General features: G+C 39.3%; 2 protein-coding genes across 2 annotated transcripts in view; one reads left to right on the forward strand and one right to left on the reverse strand.

Moving 5' to 3' along the window:
• FANCL (FA complementation group L) overlaps positions 1-9,229 on the forward strand; it is a gene marked incomplete at its 3' end in the record, with an annotated part of 30,948 nt that extends 21,719 nt beyond the window's left edge. Inside the window, exons 8-14 of the mRNA XM_081997746.1 lie at positions 4,466-4,616; positions 6,523-6,606; positions 7,240-7,285; positions 7,374-7,455; positions 8,268-8,384; positions 8,652-8,723; positions 9,194-9,229. Of these exons, the coding sequence (XP_081853872.1) occupies positions 4,466-4,616; positions 6,523-6,606; positions 7,240-7,285; positions 7,374-7,455; positions 8,268-8,384; positions 8,652-8,723; positions 9,194-9,229 (588 nt within the window). The remainder of the gene's footprint in view (positions 1-4,465; positions 4,617-6,522; positions 6,607-7,239; positions 7,286-7,373; positions 7,456-8,267; positions 8,385-8,651; positions 8,724-9,193) is intronic.
• VRK2 (VRK serine/threonine kinase 2) overlaps positions 8,583-18,976 on the reverse strand; it is a 46,471-nt gene continuing 36,077 nt past the window's right edge. The window contains exons 9-13 of the mRNA XM_081998632.1: positions 18,001-18,059; positions 16,073-16,254; positions 11,902-12,075; positions 11,369-11,575; positions 8,583-9,532 (exon numbers count right to left, since the gene is read on the reverse strand). Coding sequence (XP_081854758.1) covers positions 9,290-9,532; positions 11,369-11,575; positions 11,902-12,075; positions 16,073-16,254; positions 18,001-18,059 — 865 coding nt within the window. The 3' untranslated portion in view covers positions 8,583-9,289. The remainder of the gene's footprint in view (positions 9,533-11,368; positions 11,576-11,901; positions 12,076-16,072; positions 16,255-18,000; positions 18,060-18,976) is intronic.

Genomic DNA, 18,976 nt, shown 5'->3' on the forward strand with positions numbered 1-18,976 from the left:
TTATGGCAGGTGCAGACTCCAGACTTTCTCTTTATTCTTCCCAGCCTCTATGGCTCTAGAAATAAGAACCAAGAGCAGAATGGCTTTTTTTCCATTCCTTCTTATTCCTTTAATTGAAGGAAACAGTGTATGGGCAATAGGTGTAAACTTGGGGAAGTGTTTGAATAGGAATAAAGTTCAAAAAAAAAAAGAGGGAAAGAATTGGTAGGAGGAGCTACCAGTGATGAGATGGAGATGGGAGTGCAGAGGATAGAAATGGAAACAAAAATGTTGTGAAACTATGTGAGACTCTTTCCTGGTAGCAGAGAAGGGTATGTTCCCGTCAGAAACAGATAGGTCCAGAATATCTGATTTTCACCGACCAAATTAAGTGCTTCGTCTCCTACCGGTTGTTGAAATGAATGGAGGATACATACAGTCTGGTAGCACAAAGGTAATATTTGGGTCAAAGTTTTCTAAAATTGCTGGGGAATCATCGAAGTTGATATGTTTACATGTCTGTTTTCTTGTAACATAAGCAATTTAACCCAGTCTCTACAAACACCTGTTTTCAGAAGTTAAGATCACAGAATCATGGTGCTCCAAATTAACATTAAATTGCTGTTCAGTCCAAAGGACTGTTGGTATAGCTTGTGTCAGTGTGTAACAGATTTTTGCCTTGTAGAGCCTTGAATAACTAGGACTTTGAGGCTGAATATACGTGTTGTTGAGAGAGAAAACTGTCTACTGAGGGTCACTTACAGTGCCTTTTCACAAGTCATCACTAGTTGTATTCTTTGTTTTCTACACTCACAACTAGAAATTTGAAAAATCTGGAGAAGCATTCAGTGTTTAAAGTTATGACTGTGGTCAGAGGAGGTTGATGCTCTAATAAAGACAGTCCTCTTAAAGCCAGGTGAAGGGATCTCAAGCTGAGTATTCCAAACTAACATTTTCTTAGCCTCTTATTTTTCCATATGAAAACTCAGGATGAGGCCATCTAATCTGAAAATGCGTTTTGATGATAAACCAAATGATGTTTTTGGGCTGCTGAGTTTCTGTGGTGGTCGCTATAGAGAGCTGATGGGAATGGGATCATTAAATCATGCAGCATATCTCTGTCAAAAATTTACCAAGCTCCCACTTGAAAGTAATGAGGTGTCTTGGGACTGTAAGGCTTTTACAGGACTTCAGTGCTCATGGTTGATGGGTCCTTCAACCAGCCCTAGCTCCAGGTATCTTGTACAGCTACCATAGTGTAGGTAGTAGTAGTTAATTATAATGTCTTCTCTTGTGCTGTTTTGCTAGTCTAAACCAGTAAAACTTTTTTGACCTTGCCTAATGGTAGACTCTCCATTCCACATCTTAGAACCTCCTTTGTCCCAGATATGGTTGGTTTACTTGAGAAGGTCTGGTCAGAATCATACACAGTGTCTCGGCTTGGACCACACCCTCGCTTAGTGCCATCTGCACTGACTTTAATAATGCCCAGTCAGCCTAGGGATCAGGAGCATGGCTGCAGGGGGATCACTTCCCAGCCAGTGCAATAGATCTCAGTCACCCCATAGAGGGGGAAAAAATAGTAGTATGTGATCAAATTAGAAAAGACTGTGACATCCACTTGCACAAATACCTGCATTAAGATTTTGTGACTATTCCAGCTCTAGTATTTCCTTACCTCTGCTAGCCAGTCATTACTACTCGTATGGGCCGCTGATTTCGGTGTCCTCAGTGGTTAGAAATAAAATGCAAGGTTTACATTATATATTAAAAATAACTTCATTTTGTTTTAAGCTGTGGTGAAAGATTAAACTGCCAGAATGTTCTTTGTTTTTATAACGGATGTTTTGCCTGATGAGCATAGAAACTGAACAGATACAGAGGATGGAGTAACCAGTTTGGTTTTGCTAGTGCTTTTTAGAGTCAGGGCAACCAGTGATGATATTCTGAATTACGTATGTCTTATTTTCCAAAGAATAATTGGCATGTTTCATACAAATTCTAGTGCATTTGTACAAAGGTGACCAAGAAACAAAGAGTTTGTGCTGTTTGACATTACTAACGACTATCTTGGTGTGCTGTAGACCAAAAAAAAGAGCATGATGGCAGTCGTGTTTTAAAAGTGTCATGATAGCAGTCTTTTTTTAAAAGTGTTGGGTAATGACCAAAAATTAGTTGGTTAATCAAATAAAAAGGAATGTTACAGTTTTCATGGTTTGCGTGACAAGCATGTGATGTATTTAAATAGCTATAGATGCATTTATGTATATAGCAGGAGACAGCTGGCAACATCAATGAAGCATGCAAATAAGATCAAATGAACAGTGCACTAAAAAAAAAAAGATTTAACTACCTTTTTAAGGAACATCATTGAAAAATTACAATTAGTATTAAAATTAATTGGATTTTAAAACTTATCTGTGGGTTATAATCCCTTGATGTTTCTTTTTTTCTAGTGAAACCCTTTGAATTCCCGGAAGATAAAGATAAAAATGATTATTAGAGGATTTATCTGTATGTGATACAGAAAAATGTAAAAAATCAAAATGGAAAGCAACTGTTGCAAGTACCAGAAAATTATGCTATTAATTTAAGTGTCATCAGAGCCCAAAAGATCATATTTCAGGACTGTGTGGAAATTATTAAAATACTGGAAATAATAGTACTTAAGATGAAGATATTATACTCTAAGATGTGGTTAAGTGACTGACACTATTATATCACTTCAGGTATTATAAAAGTAACAAAATGCTTTTAAAGATAATAAGCGTTACATTTTGAGATTGGCAGTATTCACACTTTTCTGCTTAAGTGCTTTCCTACTTTAATATAATTTAATAACAGCAGGAAAAAATGTAGCATTTTATTTCTAAGCTACACCGTTTCTTTCTAAAGTATGTATGCATAAAATATAAAAACTTATTAGATATAAAAATCATATTTCTTCATCTGAGAATGTTCATATAATTTGCTGCTTTTTGTCCGGTGAGCAAGGGAGAACACAATGACTAAAGATTAAAGGAAATCATTCCATGGGTATTGTGTGTTATTTATAGAAAAATACCTCTTTAAGAACTGAACGTTTAATTTGCCTTTTCTTTTTGACCACAAGAATTTGTTCCCAGGCTAAAAGATACCTGAAATCTGGCCCTTGTTACATCTGTGTTGTTTTTCAAAACATACTTTACCATCTCTTTATCTGAATTGAGTAAGTCTTATCAGTTCTCTCCTATCCTCCTTGCTCTTTACTCGCGCATTTGATTGTTCAGTTGTGTTCTGTGTAAACGTTTTCACAATATCCTTTGGTGCTCCCAAATGATCCCTCATTTTCTACTCTCGAGTTTCCCACTACCAAACAATTTGAGAAAACGAGTTATGGGGGAAAAGTTTGTCTCCAAAACAATTCCCCCCACCATTGATCTCTCTTCACTGCCACCTTTTGTCTAGTTTCTTGACGCCTTCACTTCATCACTCCCCAGGAAGCCACGTTCTGACGGCTCCTTGTTCTCCTACTGGTCTCTTCATAACACGTCCCAGTTCTTCCACCAATTCCATCTCACGTCAGGCTCAAAACCCCTATGGGGTTTTCTATTGCTCCAAATAGAACTCCTCTCTCTCCTCCTCGCACATTCTTCATCTCCTTTCGCTTCCCTAAATTCATGGGTTTTCATCTGGGCATCTGCATTTGGAAAGGCACTAAGGTGGCTGCCGGGTGTTTTTTCTACTTGAAGAAGTCTTTCCTCTTAGAAATAGTTATTTATTTTGTGCTCACTGATGGTTTAAAACAGAATTCTCTTGCATTGCTGTTCTGTATATTGTCCTGTATAATGAAAGATTTTTCTGATTCCATCTAATCCACTCTCAAATATTGAAATCCCTTGAGTGTAATCCGCTGATTATTAGATGGTTTCTCCTTCTCCTCCCATGTTTACATGGCTTGAAATCTAATGTTAAGTACCTGGTTTTATACTGCTTAATTTGCAGAGAATTATGACATTGTTAGGCTAGATTTCCTAGAGTCTTTAAAAAATAAACAAGCTACTTTAGTTATGTGGGTGTTTCTGTGTATTTAATTTGGTACCACTGCCATGATGCTCAGCTGAAGTAGAGAGAAAATACCAGAACGTTAGAAGTTTAATAGTAGCTATGATGATTTTTACTTTAATTTTACAGTAGTTTGTTACACATCACAATGCAAATTAATAGTTATCAGTTTTCAGAAAAGTTTTCTGAAAAAGAGCATAAAACACTATCAAATCCAGGTATGATGATGCATGTTAGAACTACCGGGATTAGAGAATTGACGCTGTCCTCAGGGTACAGATATTCTTTGTGTTACTTCAACTAAAACAACTGTGAGGTTCAACATTTCATGCTACCACGATGCACCTGGATACATACTAGATTTTAACACTTAAGTTACCTACAGTTTGTTTTTTAAATATGGAAACTATATGAAATTTGTTTAAATTTCTTCTTTTCTTAGAACTCCTTAATAGACATTTATAACCAGTTCCTGGTGGCATTAGAATCGCTGAAAGAATTCTGGGATACCATGGATGAAATCGACGGGAAGACATGGGTGCTTGAGCCAGAAAATCCCACCCGGAGCGCTACAGCAAGAAGAATTGTAATAGGTACGAAAAGATTTGAAGGAATACAACGGGTTTGAGAAGTAAAACTCAGGGTGCTGCTCTGCTTCGCTCATCTAATCAGATGGTGCCTGTTAGAGTTAGGAAAATGAAAGGTAGCAGTTAAAACCAGCAAGACACAACTCTCCTATTTTGTGTATTGAACAAAATAACCTTCCACAGAATACTGAACGTGTTGAGGAAATTAATTGCAACTTAACTGTGCTACCTAAAATGAAAGTTTCTGTGGGAAAATACTGCGTATTTGTAAATTATGAACATAGAATCATGAAGGTTGGAAAAGACCTCTAAGATCATCAAGTCCAACCATCAACCCAACACCACCATATGCCCACTAAACCATGTCCCAAAAACATATAACTGTCAAAAACTGAGGACTTGCATGATCACTCTAGAAAAATCTGTATATGTAAAAAAAAAAAAATCAGCTTAGATGAAGCCCTTATCTCATTCACAAATTTCAAGTTTATGAACAGACCATAACTTTAGACTGCTCCTGTCCCGGAAGAGTGGAGGGAATATCAGAGTGCAGTTGAAAAGGGGGTTAAAAGAGGCAGGTGGAAAGGACAAAGAAATAAGAGAAGAGAGGAGATTAGAGGCTGACACTGTTAAAGCATCCCAAAAAGTACCTTAACTCATACACTGATGTGTGGCATTTTAAGGTCTTAATATATTTAGGATAAAGGGGTCTTGTAATTGCAAAGGAGAAACCTGCCACTGTCCGTCAGAGGTTAGAAATACAGGGGGGAAATGTTATCTTTGAAAGAAGAGTTCTGATTTTTAGCTTAAGTCCAAAATATCAATAGCATATTGTAGAAATCTGAGAACATACAATGGACCAAAGTAGACCTAAGTCGTCCCCGAAACCTGTGGACAGACTGCCTGCAGCATGAAGAAGGAAAGGAGCTAGTGGGGTGCTGAGGCTGCTCCTTCACTGGGGTGGAGGGAAGGACAGAAAAAGTTCAGCAGCTGGCTAAAATGACATGGGTCGGACACCACTTCTTTGTGTGTGTGTGTGCGTGTGTGGGCAGTCAGGGTGGCTTTGTCTTGGTTCTGCTGTACTTTGACACAGACCAATGAAGAGGAAAGAAAAGCCTCAAAAAGCGCCTCGTGTTAGATCAATGGAGGGCAGCACAAGGCTTTGAGCCTTTTGTGGTCGGCCACAGACAATCTCCAGTTATGGCTAAACTTTGATTTCATTCATTCCAATTTCTTCAAGGAGGGTAAGCCTAACGTGCATCTTAATTACAAAACGTGTTGGGTTTCACCTGTTTTTATTCAGAAGAGAATTTACTATGAGGGTATTAACCTGGATCCAGAACATTTTTGAGCTGCTTACCCCTTATGCATAGCAGACCTTATAAGGATGATGGGGTATCTTGTAAAAGAAAAATATTTGCTATTTCAAAAGTACTGTTCGCTCAGTCCAGCAGAATGCTGTGGAGGGGATTGACTTCTGCTGCTTAATATTGTCTTTGTGCTTCTGGTTTTGACTATAAAAGATAATGAGGAACTAATAACAATTACATCTCTACTACCTTTAAAACTTGACTAAGATTTCAAATGGATTATGTCACCTAGCTTGAGTTTGATTATTCAGGAATTAGTCTAAGTGATAAGGTTAAGACTAGTCTAAAAGAAATGCAAGACTGGCAGTTTTTTTTAATCAGTTGTTACTCTTAAGTAGAGTCCAGTGAAAGTTAAATATTTTATATATACCAGTATTTTGTACAATTAGTTTGGATACCTACCAACTTTTTTATTATTTATCATAATGGAAAACTAACCAATTTAAAGCTGCTTTAAAAAAAAAAAAAGTCATGTTTCAGTTTTCAAATACTTGACTGCAAAGAAAAGCTTCCCCTATGGCTTACATGTTTTTTCATTGTAGGGAACAACGTCTCTGTGAATGTAGAGGTAGACCCTTGGCATCCAAACATGCTCCCCGAGTGTTATTTTCTTGGAGCGGATCATGGTAAGGCAGCGGATGTGCACGTCTGTTTCTCTTCTAGAATCTGATCTCTGGTGAGCAGATACCAGTGTAAGCTGTGTCAGACTACTGGGGAAAACTTTATTTAAGCAGAGCCAGGAATTAAGCTGAGTATGTGCATAGGAGAGTTTTACACAGTAGATGCTGGGCTTTTTAACAGCCTAAATCCATAGCATGCTGGTTTGCTCTGCGAGTGATGCTTTTTTCCAGTGCCTTCCTAGCGCAGTTTAGAGGGAACCCTGTGTCCTACAGATGATTACCCAATCCTGTTTATATTTTAATATAATTGGGGGGGAGGGGGGGGAGGATGTAAATTTACTACCTCTGTCCTAATAGTGGTTGGAAATATTTAAGCCTTTTCTTCCATGTCCCACAGCTTTTTTCCAACTCTTTAAGGTAACTACAATCCTATCTTCAACAGTATTTTAAATGTTAGCGTAATAAATTCCCCAAACCAACAACTAAGAGCAGTCATTGACTTTAAAGTACTTAACTACTTAAAAAACCCTCAACCCATGCCTTCCCCTTCAGTGCTGAAGTATGAGGGGTTAAACCGGGGTGGGGGGAGGCGAAGCGGAGCCTGAGGGTGATGTAATTATTTATGCACATTGTTTGCAGTGGTTAACCCTTTGAGAAGTAAGCTGAACAATGTCATGCACTTATGGTAAGCATCTTTAATCATATAGGTTTGAAACTGAAATGGTATTTGCCATTCCTAGAGTTGACTCTTCCTCCCTCTCTCCCACCTGCAGGGATCCAGAAATCAGTTTACTGCAAAACTTGAAAGACCTCTTAGAAATTGATTTTCCATCCCGTGCTGTGTTAGAGAAAAGTGTGAGTTGCTTTTTGTTAATGTTCAGTCGTTATTTCTCAATAAGTAAAATTTAAACGGTCACTGCATAACTGCCAGCAAATTAAGAGACTTGGAAGGGAGTTAATTGGATTAATATATTGTCAAAAGGACTTCTGAACTTCAAGCAACAGTTGTCAGAGCTTGTTAGCCTTTGATTGGAGGTGCGCACTTTCCTGCGGCCTTCATAGCAGTAAGGCGATTAATAACAGGCTTCACTATTAAAAGGGAAAGAGGAAGTTCCAGAGTAGCTAATGAGATGTGGAAAATCCAAACATTCTGTTATGGATGTTGATGACTTAAGTTCTAATTAGGTAGAGCTGCTTAGAGGGGACAAGAGGCCATCCAAATACTGGTGCATTTCAAACCAACTTGGAATTAATTTTTGACAATGCTGTAGTGCTGGATTACTAGCTTTGCTTCCACTTGTGAAATTTTTAAATTAGTATCTGACTGTGAGGTCTTTGCCTGATTGTCCAAATGTAATGACAAATCATTGCATTTAATAAAAAAGAAAGAGTGGGGCCCAAGAGTATGAAAATGCTTGTCAAACGAGACGTAATTCAGTGAGAGGACAAACTATAACCTGCCAGAGTCTTGTATGTCTGGCAACTAATCTCACTCTTTACACCATAGTGGTGTAAATGTATATATATATTGAAGGCAAAACCAGGTAGTAATTCTAAGTAACAAAAAATGCAAAAGCAAAGGCAAATAGATGAACACCTTTTTCTGTGTTACCAGCCCTATTTCTTCCTTTCATCGCACCATAAACTAAAGCATGTTGTGTTTTAAGGATTTTGCTAAGGACTGTGGAATCTGCTATGCCTATCGCCTTGACGGCATGACCCCAGATCAAGTGTGCGATGACCCCCGATGTGGACAACCTTTTCACCAGGCTTGCCTGTATGAGGTAAAGCAATTAACTCAGAGATTCTAGAAAATAAGCATTGCCCACTTAAATTTCAGATGAAGTGAAGTCCTTTAAGGAGTGCAACAACAGTCCCTGTGCTTCCTCTTCTCTTCTAACTCGCAGTTCATAAATAAGCTCTCTGCGGAAGGGAACCTGCCCCACTTCGTGGTTGCACAGACTCTGACTTGACATGTGCCATGTTGACCAAATGAACTTAAATTTGATATGGAACAAATATGAATTTTAATCCACATGCTTTTGTTGCAGTGGCTGCAAGGTCTTGCTTCTAGCAGACAAAGTTTTAATGTCATCTTTGGTGAATGTCCGTATTGTAATAAGGTAAGGAAATCTAATGAAAATGAGTGATTCAACTAAACAGTGTGCGGTAGCTTAAATAAAGGCAAAAACTGTTAACAAAGTCATCTTAAAACTGAATTTTGTGGCCACTGTCTTCCCTTTACCTGTTGGGATAAAGAAAGGGAAACTCATGCATTTAATGCACCAGTATTTAACAAAAGGTTTTCTGAAACAGGATGAAGACAGGTACACACCAGTTACCAACATACTAGTGGGAGAGTAATTAAATATCACGCCCCATTGTATTTCATGATACTTTTTTTAATGTTGCTGTAGCAAAGGTCCAGTTTCAAAAAAAAAGAAAAAATAATCCCAACATTTGTAACACAAAACAGCCTTGTAAAAATAGTTTACTGCATACATAACTATTGAGTGCAGATTTGGAAAGTTTAAGAGACCTTGCCTGTAAAAGAGATGTACTGACAGTATTATTTTAAAAAATCTTTTTCAAGCCCTTGACACTGAAATCTTCAGTGAAGAAACTTTGAGAAAAAACTGCGTAACAGGAACGCTGCTGCACTTACACTGAAGACACTGAAACAGTGACATCAAAGAAAATACAAGGAAAGTAATATTAGTAGCAGAAGTACAAGTATAGCTATACTGTATGGGTATGTTTCATCAGCAAATGCCAGCCTAAATAGAACAGGTACAGACAGACTGGTGATGTCAGAACCAGGTTCTTGCAACAGTAGTGGATGATCTGCAGTTACAAGCTGATGGTGTTGCTTTTTGGATTCTGAGAATATTGCTTGGGGGTCGAATGGTGGTAATCCTCTTGCAGTGTCTTTCTGCAGGGGGGAAAAAAAAAAGTTATGAATAATGAGATGTGAATTGGGAAGACAAAGATACCAAAGACAACCTCTGGGGATTTAAGTTATCCCACAGAAAGCAATGCAATTCTCACAAATTCTTAACTCTGGAAGTTGCAGGTGTAAGTATATTGTATATTCTGTGTACAACGCTAGGTATGATTAAACACCTTCTAAAGAGACATACTCTATATTTAATTACTGGACAGCTGAAATTCTTCTGTATCTTTAACTTGTTTCTAAGATATGTTAATAGATTTAGTCTTTACAGTGTTCCTGCTAATAAAATTTGAGCCTGGAAACCCTAAGCATTACTTTGTGTAAGTTTTTGCATTTCCTAGTGAAGCTAGAGTTCTCCTGATTCATCACAGACAGCATAAATATGCTAGTAGTGTGGGCTTTGGCCTGGGTGGTGGTTGGGGTTTTTTAGGTCTCCAGAAGCAACATCATCCTTAGCTTACCTGTTTGATCTCCGTCTCTGAAAGGAATTCCCAAACACTGTGATGTTGTTTCACACGTAAGACTTGACCGTATTTTCCACTGTCCTGTAGAAAAACTTCAACCCTGGACATACAGTTTTCTTGGTGAAAATTCATAACCTCAGGGGTGTTTCCTGTTTTAATGAAATATGGGCCCCATCTAATAGAAAGACACTGTTCTGCCCAGCTCTTGTTTTTTCTTATGTCATGTTGAAATCCTAAATATGGCGCTCTTTCCCTATCTCCTGCTTTCTTAGGACTACAACAGCAGCTTTTATACAAAATGTACAGCAGGGAGGAGATTTGGGGGAGACGTTTGCTACCTTTTGGTTTTTTGCTAATACTTTTTAAATTATACAGTTGAGGACTAGGAAGTAGCACTGGCCTATCTTTGTATTATAAAGTTGTATTTGTCACTCTGAGTCACTGTTGTGTCAGGTCTCCAGAGGCTTTTCAGAGCCTGCCTACCTTGCCATCAGCCAAAACAGCTCCAAAAATTGCTCTGCTTGCCCCTTTCGATGCTCTCAGGTACAGCTGTGCTTGTACCTGAGGCTCTAGGCAGTGATCAGCAGACTGCTTGAAGCAAATAATTTTGCATTAAGATAGCTTTAATAATAAGATAGCTTTAAAGTTGCATTTTTTGGTGCTTATTAGAAATTGTCCTCATTTAACAAGTTATTTTTCTATATGAAAGGAAAACAAGCTAGAAACGCTCTGTTAAAATATACTTGAACTCCATGGGAAAGGAGCAGGGTGATTACTGAGATGTACTTTGTTCTGCATTATTTTTACTAGAACCTTGATTAATTTTTTTCATCAATTTCTTCATGTACAGTTGAAGAGTAAGCCTGAATACATTCATTCAACCCTTCTATGCAGTAAATTACCGGTAATATTTGAGGTGAGTTAGTTAACTACTAAAATCCACAGATTAAAAAGTCAGAATTCAAGAACTTAATTAAGAAGTGCTATGAAGTCTTCCATTACATAGAAAAGGAAACTACTGAAGGAAGTTTCTACCAAGAAAACAACAGGCTTTGCAAACGGAGACTGTTGTTTCCCCATCGCTTTTATCTGTTGGGCAGAGACACTGGTGCAGTGCTTCACGATCGAACTATAAAAAACTGGAGTGTTAGTTTGGTAATAAGCAACTATACAGAAACTTTTAGTGTTTGTGGCAAACATCTAGTTTTTGCATACATTTAGTTTAGGGTTTGTTTGTGGCGGCATGGTTTGTTGTTGTTTGGTTGGTTTTTTTAAACTCTTATTTTTAGAACAGCTGATCCTTCTTTTGCAGGGTGCCATGACTGGCCTAAGGTAAAACCAAAAACCTCACCTGTTGGGGGTGGTCAGGCTCCTGAAGCATAGTGTGAAATTTAATTGGCTTCTCTTCAGCCTGGAATTGCCGGTGTGTTACCCGAGCGTGGGGCCTGCTGAGGCAGTTGGATTCTTCCTCTTTCACCTTGTTGTGCTGCTGTGGCGCTGGTTTTGGCGAAGGCTTTGGTAAGTGAACCTGTTGACGTACAGATAGGAATTCTGTATGCTGAAAAGAATTGAGTAACGTTCAAAATTATCACAGGTAACCATTCCAATACTTGGACCTCTCAGGGTTGAGACAGGCAGTGGGGAAGGGTAGCGCCCTGTCTGCACTGATTAACCAGGCTATACAAGAAACTTAGTTGGGAGTTTTACAGTTGGAATAATAGAAGCCAGTAAGCATACCTATACTTCTGGGGCTCGAGACATAGCTCCTGGCTTTTTTTCAAGCACTTTTCTTCTTTGCCCACCCCCACAGGGGTACATGGGCCTAACAGAGCAGACAAACTCCCAAGACATACCACGCATTGCTTGTGATGCCCAAATCCTCACCTGCTGAGGCTCCCTTTGGTGAAGCATCCGGATTAATTTACTTAGCTTTCCTTCATCTTGGAGTTGTTTGCCTGTTGCCCCAGTACAGGCTTTGTTTGGACAGACAGATTCTTCACCTTCCATCTTTTTTTGCTTCTGCTGAACTGGTTTTGGTATAGGCTTTGGTAAGCGAACCTGTTGACATACAGCGCACAATTTTGTTAGTGAAAAAAGTCAGTATTTCAAGAAGAAAAAGGTTCCATCTTCAGTTCTGAGAACACAGAATGAGAGTAAGCTTTTATCTTTCTCAAAATAATTGTCTTCAGCATTTTAATTATCAATAAATGTCTTCTTCAAACAGTGCAAATCTAGAGCTATGCTGTATATATAAAATAAACGTGAGTTGTACGTTTCAAAATATTCACTAATAACCTTTATTGGGAATGATGCCAATAAGTCACTGTTTCATTAACCAGTAGAGCTGAATGCATTTCCTATCACTGGATTGAGTCACGCAAAACTCTATAAAGAAAGATAATCACCACCTCTTCCGACTTGGGCAATCTAATTTAAGAGTCAAGTCTGTAAAAGAATGCAAGTCTCCTAAAATGTAAATGGAGGATACACTGTGAATAGTCACATGAATTAATGCAAGTGTTTTTTCCCGTGCTGCTCTATGCACAAAGTATCAAACGATGCCTGGTTTTGGCTTTTGGAACTTGGAAGACGAACGGAGCCAAAACACAGGCTTGTATGCCACATGCCTTTGGTGCTTCTGGCACGCTAATAACTCTGTAACTGTAACGTTTGCATATGGTCCTCTATGCAGCAGCTGTATCTGAACGTAGCAGCTAAAAAAGAAATAATGGGCTGCCTTTTTTATACTGCCAACTAAACACATACAGGAGATAGACAGAAGCTGCACAAACTAAATACCCTTGAAAGTGCCAGTAGGCACTTCATAACGTTGCTTAATCCAAAACACCTTTTAAGGATATAATCCCTAGTCCTGCTCTGAGAAAGCGATTAATGTTTAGAAACACCGAGGTGTGTAACAACAACTCGAGCTAGCTTCAGTCTACCCCGGAACAAAACACTGTAGGGTAGCCCTGAGAAAAGGAGTTACACAGGTGGGGCTGAGCCCCAGGCTGACGGTTACCTGGATGCAGGGAGCCAAGCTGCTTTCTCTGCACCACGCAAGAACCACTAACCTTGTCGACAGCCACCTCTGGGATCTTCACAATGTGCACACACTTTAAACAGCTACCTCGCTTTCAAAACAGGACTTGGAGCACTTGTGAAAATATTTATGCTATGCCTAAAAATTACTATATTCCATACTAATAAAAGTTACAGGTTGCTATTGATGCTATCTTTTAATGAGAAATCTACAAAATCTAGCATGTAGTCAGCTGGCCTTACTGTGCTTCATTTGGCCCTAATGCTAGTACTTCCACTGTAGGTGAAAAACCCAAACGTATTTATCCAGTGCCGAAAATTGTGGTAAACAAATTTAAGAATTAACACAATTAATATTTTATCACCTAAGTTTGGTATGCAGTTGAAACAAAGAACCAGGATGTAGCCGTGTCTTATGTCACCTCAAGATTAAATTAATGTACTATACAGGGACCTGCATCTTAAAATTAGTGTTCTGTAGCAATTCCTCTTCACACCATCTTCAAGGAACTAGTGTTACAGGTTCCCCTTATTGGTACTCACAGGTGTTTACTGGTCTTCAGAAGGGAATTAACCCAAAATCACCTCTTCCCTGTGTACCAAACTGGTACAGGTGGAGTCAGACAGGTCAGCTGGAGTCAGATTCTGCTCATGAGGCAGGAGTGAGGAGACAGTGGATTGTTTGTAGTGGCTCCCACTATTCTTAGGTTGCCTCTTTAATGGGAGAAGTGTTTGGTGAATAAAAGGAGAGGTGGAAAGGGAATGCAGAGGGCTGAGATGAAAAGCATCGGCCCTAGGATAACTAGAGACAGTGCCCTGAAGAGATGCAGTGGGAAGTGCCTGCCTGTCATCGAGCGCTTTGTCAGGACTGTAGCGCCAAAGCGCACCAGGCCTCAAATATCCTCCATGGCCAATAACCACAGATTGAAAAATCAGATTTTCTGAAAATAGCAATAAATTTAGAGAAAGTTCACTCATCTGCTCTCTCCACTTGTATTTTAAGTACTCCTTAAGTCCTTTGAATAACCCTAGAAATCTCCTTTCTGCAGCTGTTTTGCAGCAAATGTTACAGGAAACTGGCACACGTAAGCAGCTGAAGAAACACACTCCAGTGAAAAATAGGCGATCACGGGAGCAGCGCTGGCATTCTTACTGTTCAAAGCAGCAAGACACTCAACATCAAAAATTGCTCTGAAAAAGTGATGGTAGATGCCAAGACTTAGTAATATGCAGACACACTCCCTCTCTGATCTTGTTCTTGGCCATCAAACCCAGTTCTGCTTTGTCCTACAGCACAAGAGTGGTGATAACTCACTCCTCATTCACAGGTTTTTCAGTGGGGTTGTGCACCAGCAAAGAGCAAGTGCTAGAGCAGCTTTTACAGCCTGGAAGTTCAGGATCATCATTTCTGCCAGCATACTGCAAAGTCTTAGGCCAGGCAGTAAGAGGAAAATAGATTTGCTATTCAATATCTGACTCTAAGAAATCAGAGACCCAACCAGATCAGTTGGAGATCAGTTAAGGGCTACCTGATATTTCAATGAAGTTCAGAAAACAGCACAAACTTAAAAAAAAGCTTCTCAAATTAGTGATGACGAAGTGGTCACCATCACTCGGCAAGGGAAACACTGTCACTGAAATAGCTGTTGGTTTTGTTAAAAGAAAAAAAAAAAAAGTGATAAAACCAGAAAAGTCAATAAAATTGCTAAAATAAGTATCTGTAATTACCAAGACCAAAACCCAGTGCCTTTTTATTAAACATGAACTTTTGTTCTGCCTTCCATAATACGTAAATAGTGCTGACAATTGGTTTGTGAGGCACTTGCTACAATAAAATGTAATTGTATCATGAGAGAAAGGTGACAATCAGGAGATCATGAAAAAATTACATATTCTCACTGGTGGTTAATTAGCCATGCAAAACCCCCTCAAACAGATATTCTCTTCTATTAGGAATGATTACTATGCAGGCCTACAGATGTCAATACCACAGTCATTCAAATACTTCTTTCCCTACTAATTGAAGGTTGTAAAGCTCTGGTGCCAAGGTTTTGCTTCCAAAGAGCTAATTTATGACTAGAAGGATATTTTATGTCTTCAGTTGCAGCAGCTACAAAACTCAGCAAATCAGAACCATCTGTGCACTGATACTTGAATCACCATTCATCTAGCAGCCTATCAGTCACATTAGTTTGCATCCTGCATTCTTGGCTCATGTACACTTGCGATGGTCCAAAGTTCACCAGAAATATTAAAAATGAATGGTACCCTGACCCGGCCTTATTGCGCACGCATCAGAGACAGAAACGGGGCTCTTGCACACAGGGAGTTTTGAGGCAGAGGTATGATGGGACTGGCATTTCCCAGTAAGTCCAGTAAGACTGCTAATTGCCTCCACCTTCACTTATTAAAACATGGTTTTATTAACTGTATAGCTTCAGACTTGGAAGTACAAAAGGAAAACATAACACGATAGCTGTCAGTTAAAATTCTGGGCTAGCGCATCACATAGCGCTGCATACCAATAACGCAGCTAAATCCCAGAATAATACCTCCTCCACATTAGTGGCTGCAGGAGTATAAAGGCAAATGACAAAGAACAGTTTGAAAGCGAGAAAATGAATTAAATGCTGTCGCTAATAAAGGTAACTTGGCTTTTAATCTGGAACGAAGGAAAAACCTGGCATTCAGGCTTGTCGTCAAGATGTTAGTGAACAAAGTCCTTGACTTCCCCATTATCCTGAAAGTAAATCATTCTCCACAGACCTACCGCTTTGAAGTGAGAGGCTGTAGGTCAAAAGGACTCATGACAGTTCTTCCTCCTGCAGGGTCGACATCCCACTTTTTAGCAAAGCCAGGGGAAACAGGAATTAACAAACACGGTGTATTTAAGGCAAAAGAACTGCTGTGTCAGTCTCATTTTGAGACCTTAAAACTATTTCCTCTTCTACAAAAGAAAAGACAGCAATCAAGCAGGAGATGTCAGAAATAATCCCAGAACTGTCTTACTTACTTTTGCCACCTTAGCAGCACAGTGATTTCGCGTGCATGCTGCAGCGGAAAAATCCAGAGGGCCGTCGTAGCGAGTTCCACTCGACTCTAGTCCATCCAGCAGGATTTTCTTGAGCACTTGATACTTCGGCTTCTCATCATAAGCTAAGCTATAAACACATGCCAAAAACTTGGATATTTCACCTGCGGAGCACATTTTAATGTAAATTTCACTTGGTATAGACCTAGAACTTCAGAAAGAATTTAATTCCAAAATGGATGCCAATCCTACATTGCCAAACAAGATGACACAATTTCACCTGAAGACACGCTCGACACACAGAACTGACACTATCTTGTCTTCTCGAAGTGAGAAAAGGAAAAGATAGACTTAGATAAACAGGCTCAGCCTCAAGGGCTATGTCTTGGTATGCACATGCAGCAATTCGTATAGTGCCAAAAGCTATCCGAGTATAAAAATTAATCTAAATACTTTACCGACAAATATTGATAGTTCTGTGTAAAACACAAGTATTTTATATTTCCTAGATCATAATACCCCTTTAAATATTCAATACTCTCAACAATGCTATTTTAACCTGCACAGATATGATACTTCGAACGCTTTGGAAAAAAAGCAACTTTTTTTACTTCTAATACTTGGACAAACGTTGGTTTTGAGATTACATCCTAAAACAGTCTAACAGCAGCATTATTTTGCTATCGTTATCAAGTGGTTCTAGAAGCAGGGAAACCAGTGAATGGGCAGAAATAATGCTATTAGGAAAAACATATGGGGGGATCAAACTTTTCTTTCAGACCCAAATGTATCCTAAAACTGGAGTAACTACACCAGGTATTAGCCTCTGGCAGAACCCCAGAAGATTTACTGCATATGTATACACATCATGAAGATATTTTAGGTAATACACGATGCGTTCCAGTAATTCCAGTATAGAAATGCTATGAAAATAAGTGAATACATAAAAAATAGATACTGACCTTTGAGGGAAGTTTGCTGTTTTCCCTGAGTTACTTTTGTATTTCAGTGAAGGAAGAAACATGACAAGACAAACTGTCCACTCGTTCGCTTCTTCAAACTCCAAATACTAAGCAATAAACCTTTTGTGGGCAGTTGCTTACTATTTCCATACTAACAGCTACTTCTGTTTCTAGGATAGTCACTGCTTCCTAACACCTTGGGCTAAGATCCCTTATGTCACTCTATGGCATACATCACAGATGACACTGATCAATTCAGCCCTCCATGTCTGTATCATCTACTTAGTACTGGTTTATGGGATAACGCAGGAAAGCAGCAGAAAAAAAAAAGAGTTCCTGCAATAAAAGCATTATGTATCCTGTATCGGTAAGCACCGAGAACCATTTATTGCGGAGTGGCCAGCATTTGATTTCACTCAGAAATTTACTTTCTCCCCTTGCAGTGAACAAGCCTTGGAGCTAAAGATGCTTTAAATATAATACGCTTGTACACGAAGGGCCTGATCCAGTTCCACTGAAGTCAAAAATACTAGTTCAGTTAATCTGCATCCTGAATTAGTGAGTGTGACATATAATCTAATGACGAGCGTTACGTAACTACTGTGTTACCAGCTAAACACAGATACTGCAGGCTGAATTCCTCTGTCGGATAGGTACGTGTAAGAGCGGTTCACGCAGCTCTGATGCGAGGATGACTTCTGCTTGCGCACTGCAGTTTGCCCTAAGACCACAGCCTGGTAATACCGCATGGACTCAGGCCTGCTGAAGGCATCTATCTACCTTAAGGTGCAAAACTGAGCAATTGCATTTAAGATTTTTATTTTGAAGGCTTTGTTAAATTTGTGCTACTTTTCCTTTTGTACTGTTTTCCCCAAATGGACTAAGGCATTTGAGTATTTTTTGTAACAGACTAAAGAGCTACATGCTACAAAGCATAAGCAGACTTACTACAGCTGCTTCCAGAAGAATCCCATTCCATCACTGAGTCTGGGAGCTCGTCCATAAGTCTGAAACAACATGAGAGTGCAACAATTTAATGTGGTTTTGGAGCAGGTGATTCTTCATTTGGGATTTAGGAAGACAGCAAGTCTCAATTCCAAAGGGAGTGGACCTCCGGGATAGCTAATGATTCACAGTACTGCTTTTAAAACAAAATCTCCTCTTACCAGCTATATTTTTAACTCTTTGGAGACTGCTGATTTCAGCAAGACCAGGCTTACAGCTAAGACTGCACTTTAAGTTTTTCTTTGCAGATATTTTAAGCTTTCTAGAAAGAAAAAGAAAAATGCTTTGAGCTGAAATGGCTTCTTCTGATTTCAGCTGAATGATTAATATTTGTCTTTTGGAATTTAAGAAGCAGTTCTGGCCTGCCTACCAGTCATTTACTGTCAGGTTCCTTCTGCCATGTAGCTCACAGGCAGCTGGGTGATAGCTGTCAAAATTACAAGCAGGCATGGCAGGGACAAAAAGGGAGAGGGAAGTTAAACGACCTCAGGTCCCATGTACTTCATAAACTGAAGCGCAAGGCCACAGAAGTACTTTCTATCTATCCAGAAACAGAAATAGCAAAGGACACTGGAGCTCGGAATCAATCATACCCTAAAAGCAGATGAAGTAACACCAGCTCTCATCTTTGTGCAGGCAGGAACCAGGATGATCTCCTAGCACCTGCAGGAACCTGCAGCTGCACAAAGCCCCTTGCCCCGAGAAAGCGAACTCTGTTAGTTCAGCCTAGCTATTAATAGCGTTAAGGGATCCTTTTTCTTTGTTCGTTTGTTTAAAGAAGCCATGAAGGTCCAGCGATCAGCAACAGGATGTCTTCTCAAATGCACACAGTTGGAGTACATAGGCTAATAACCTTCACTTCAGTCATCTGTTTTTTAGTATCAGAAATAGGGGTTTCAGTCTTGGGGAAACGAAACAC

Source organism: Phaethon aethereus (genome assembly GCF_964289735.1).
Source record: "Phaethon aethereus genome assembly, chromosome: 3".
NCBI lineage: Eukaryota > Metazoa > Chordata > Aves > Phaethontiformes > Phaethontidae > Phaethon > Phaethon aethereus.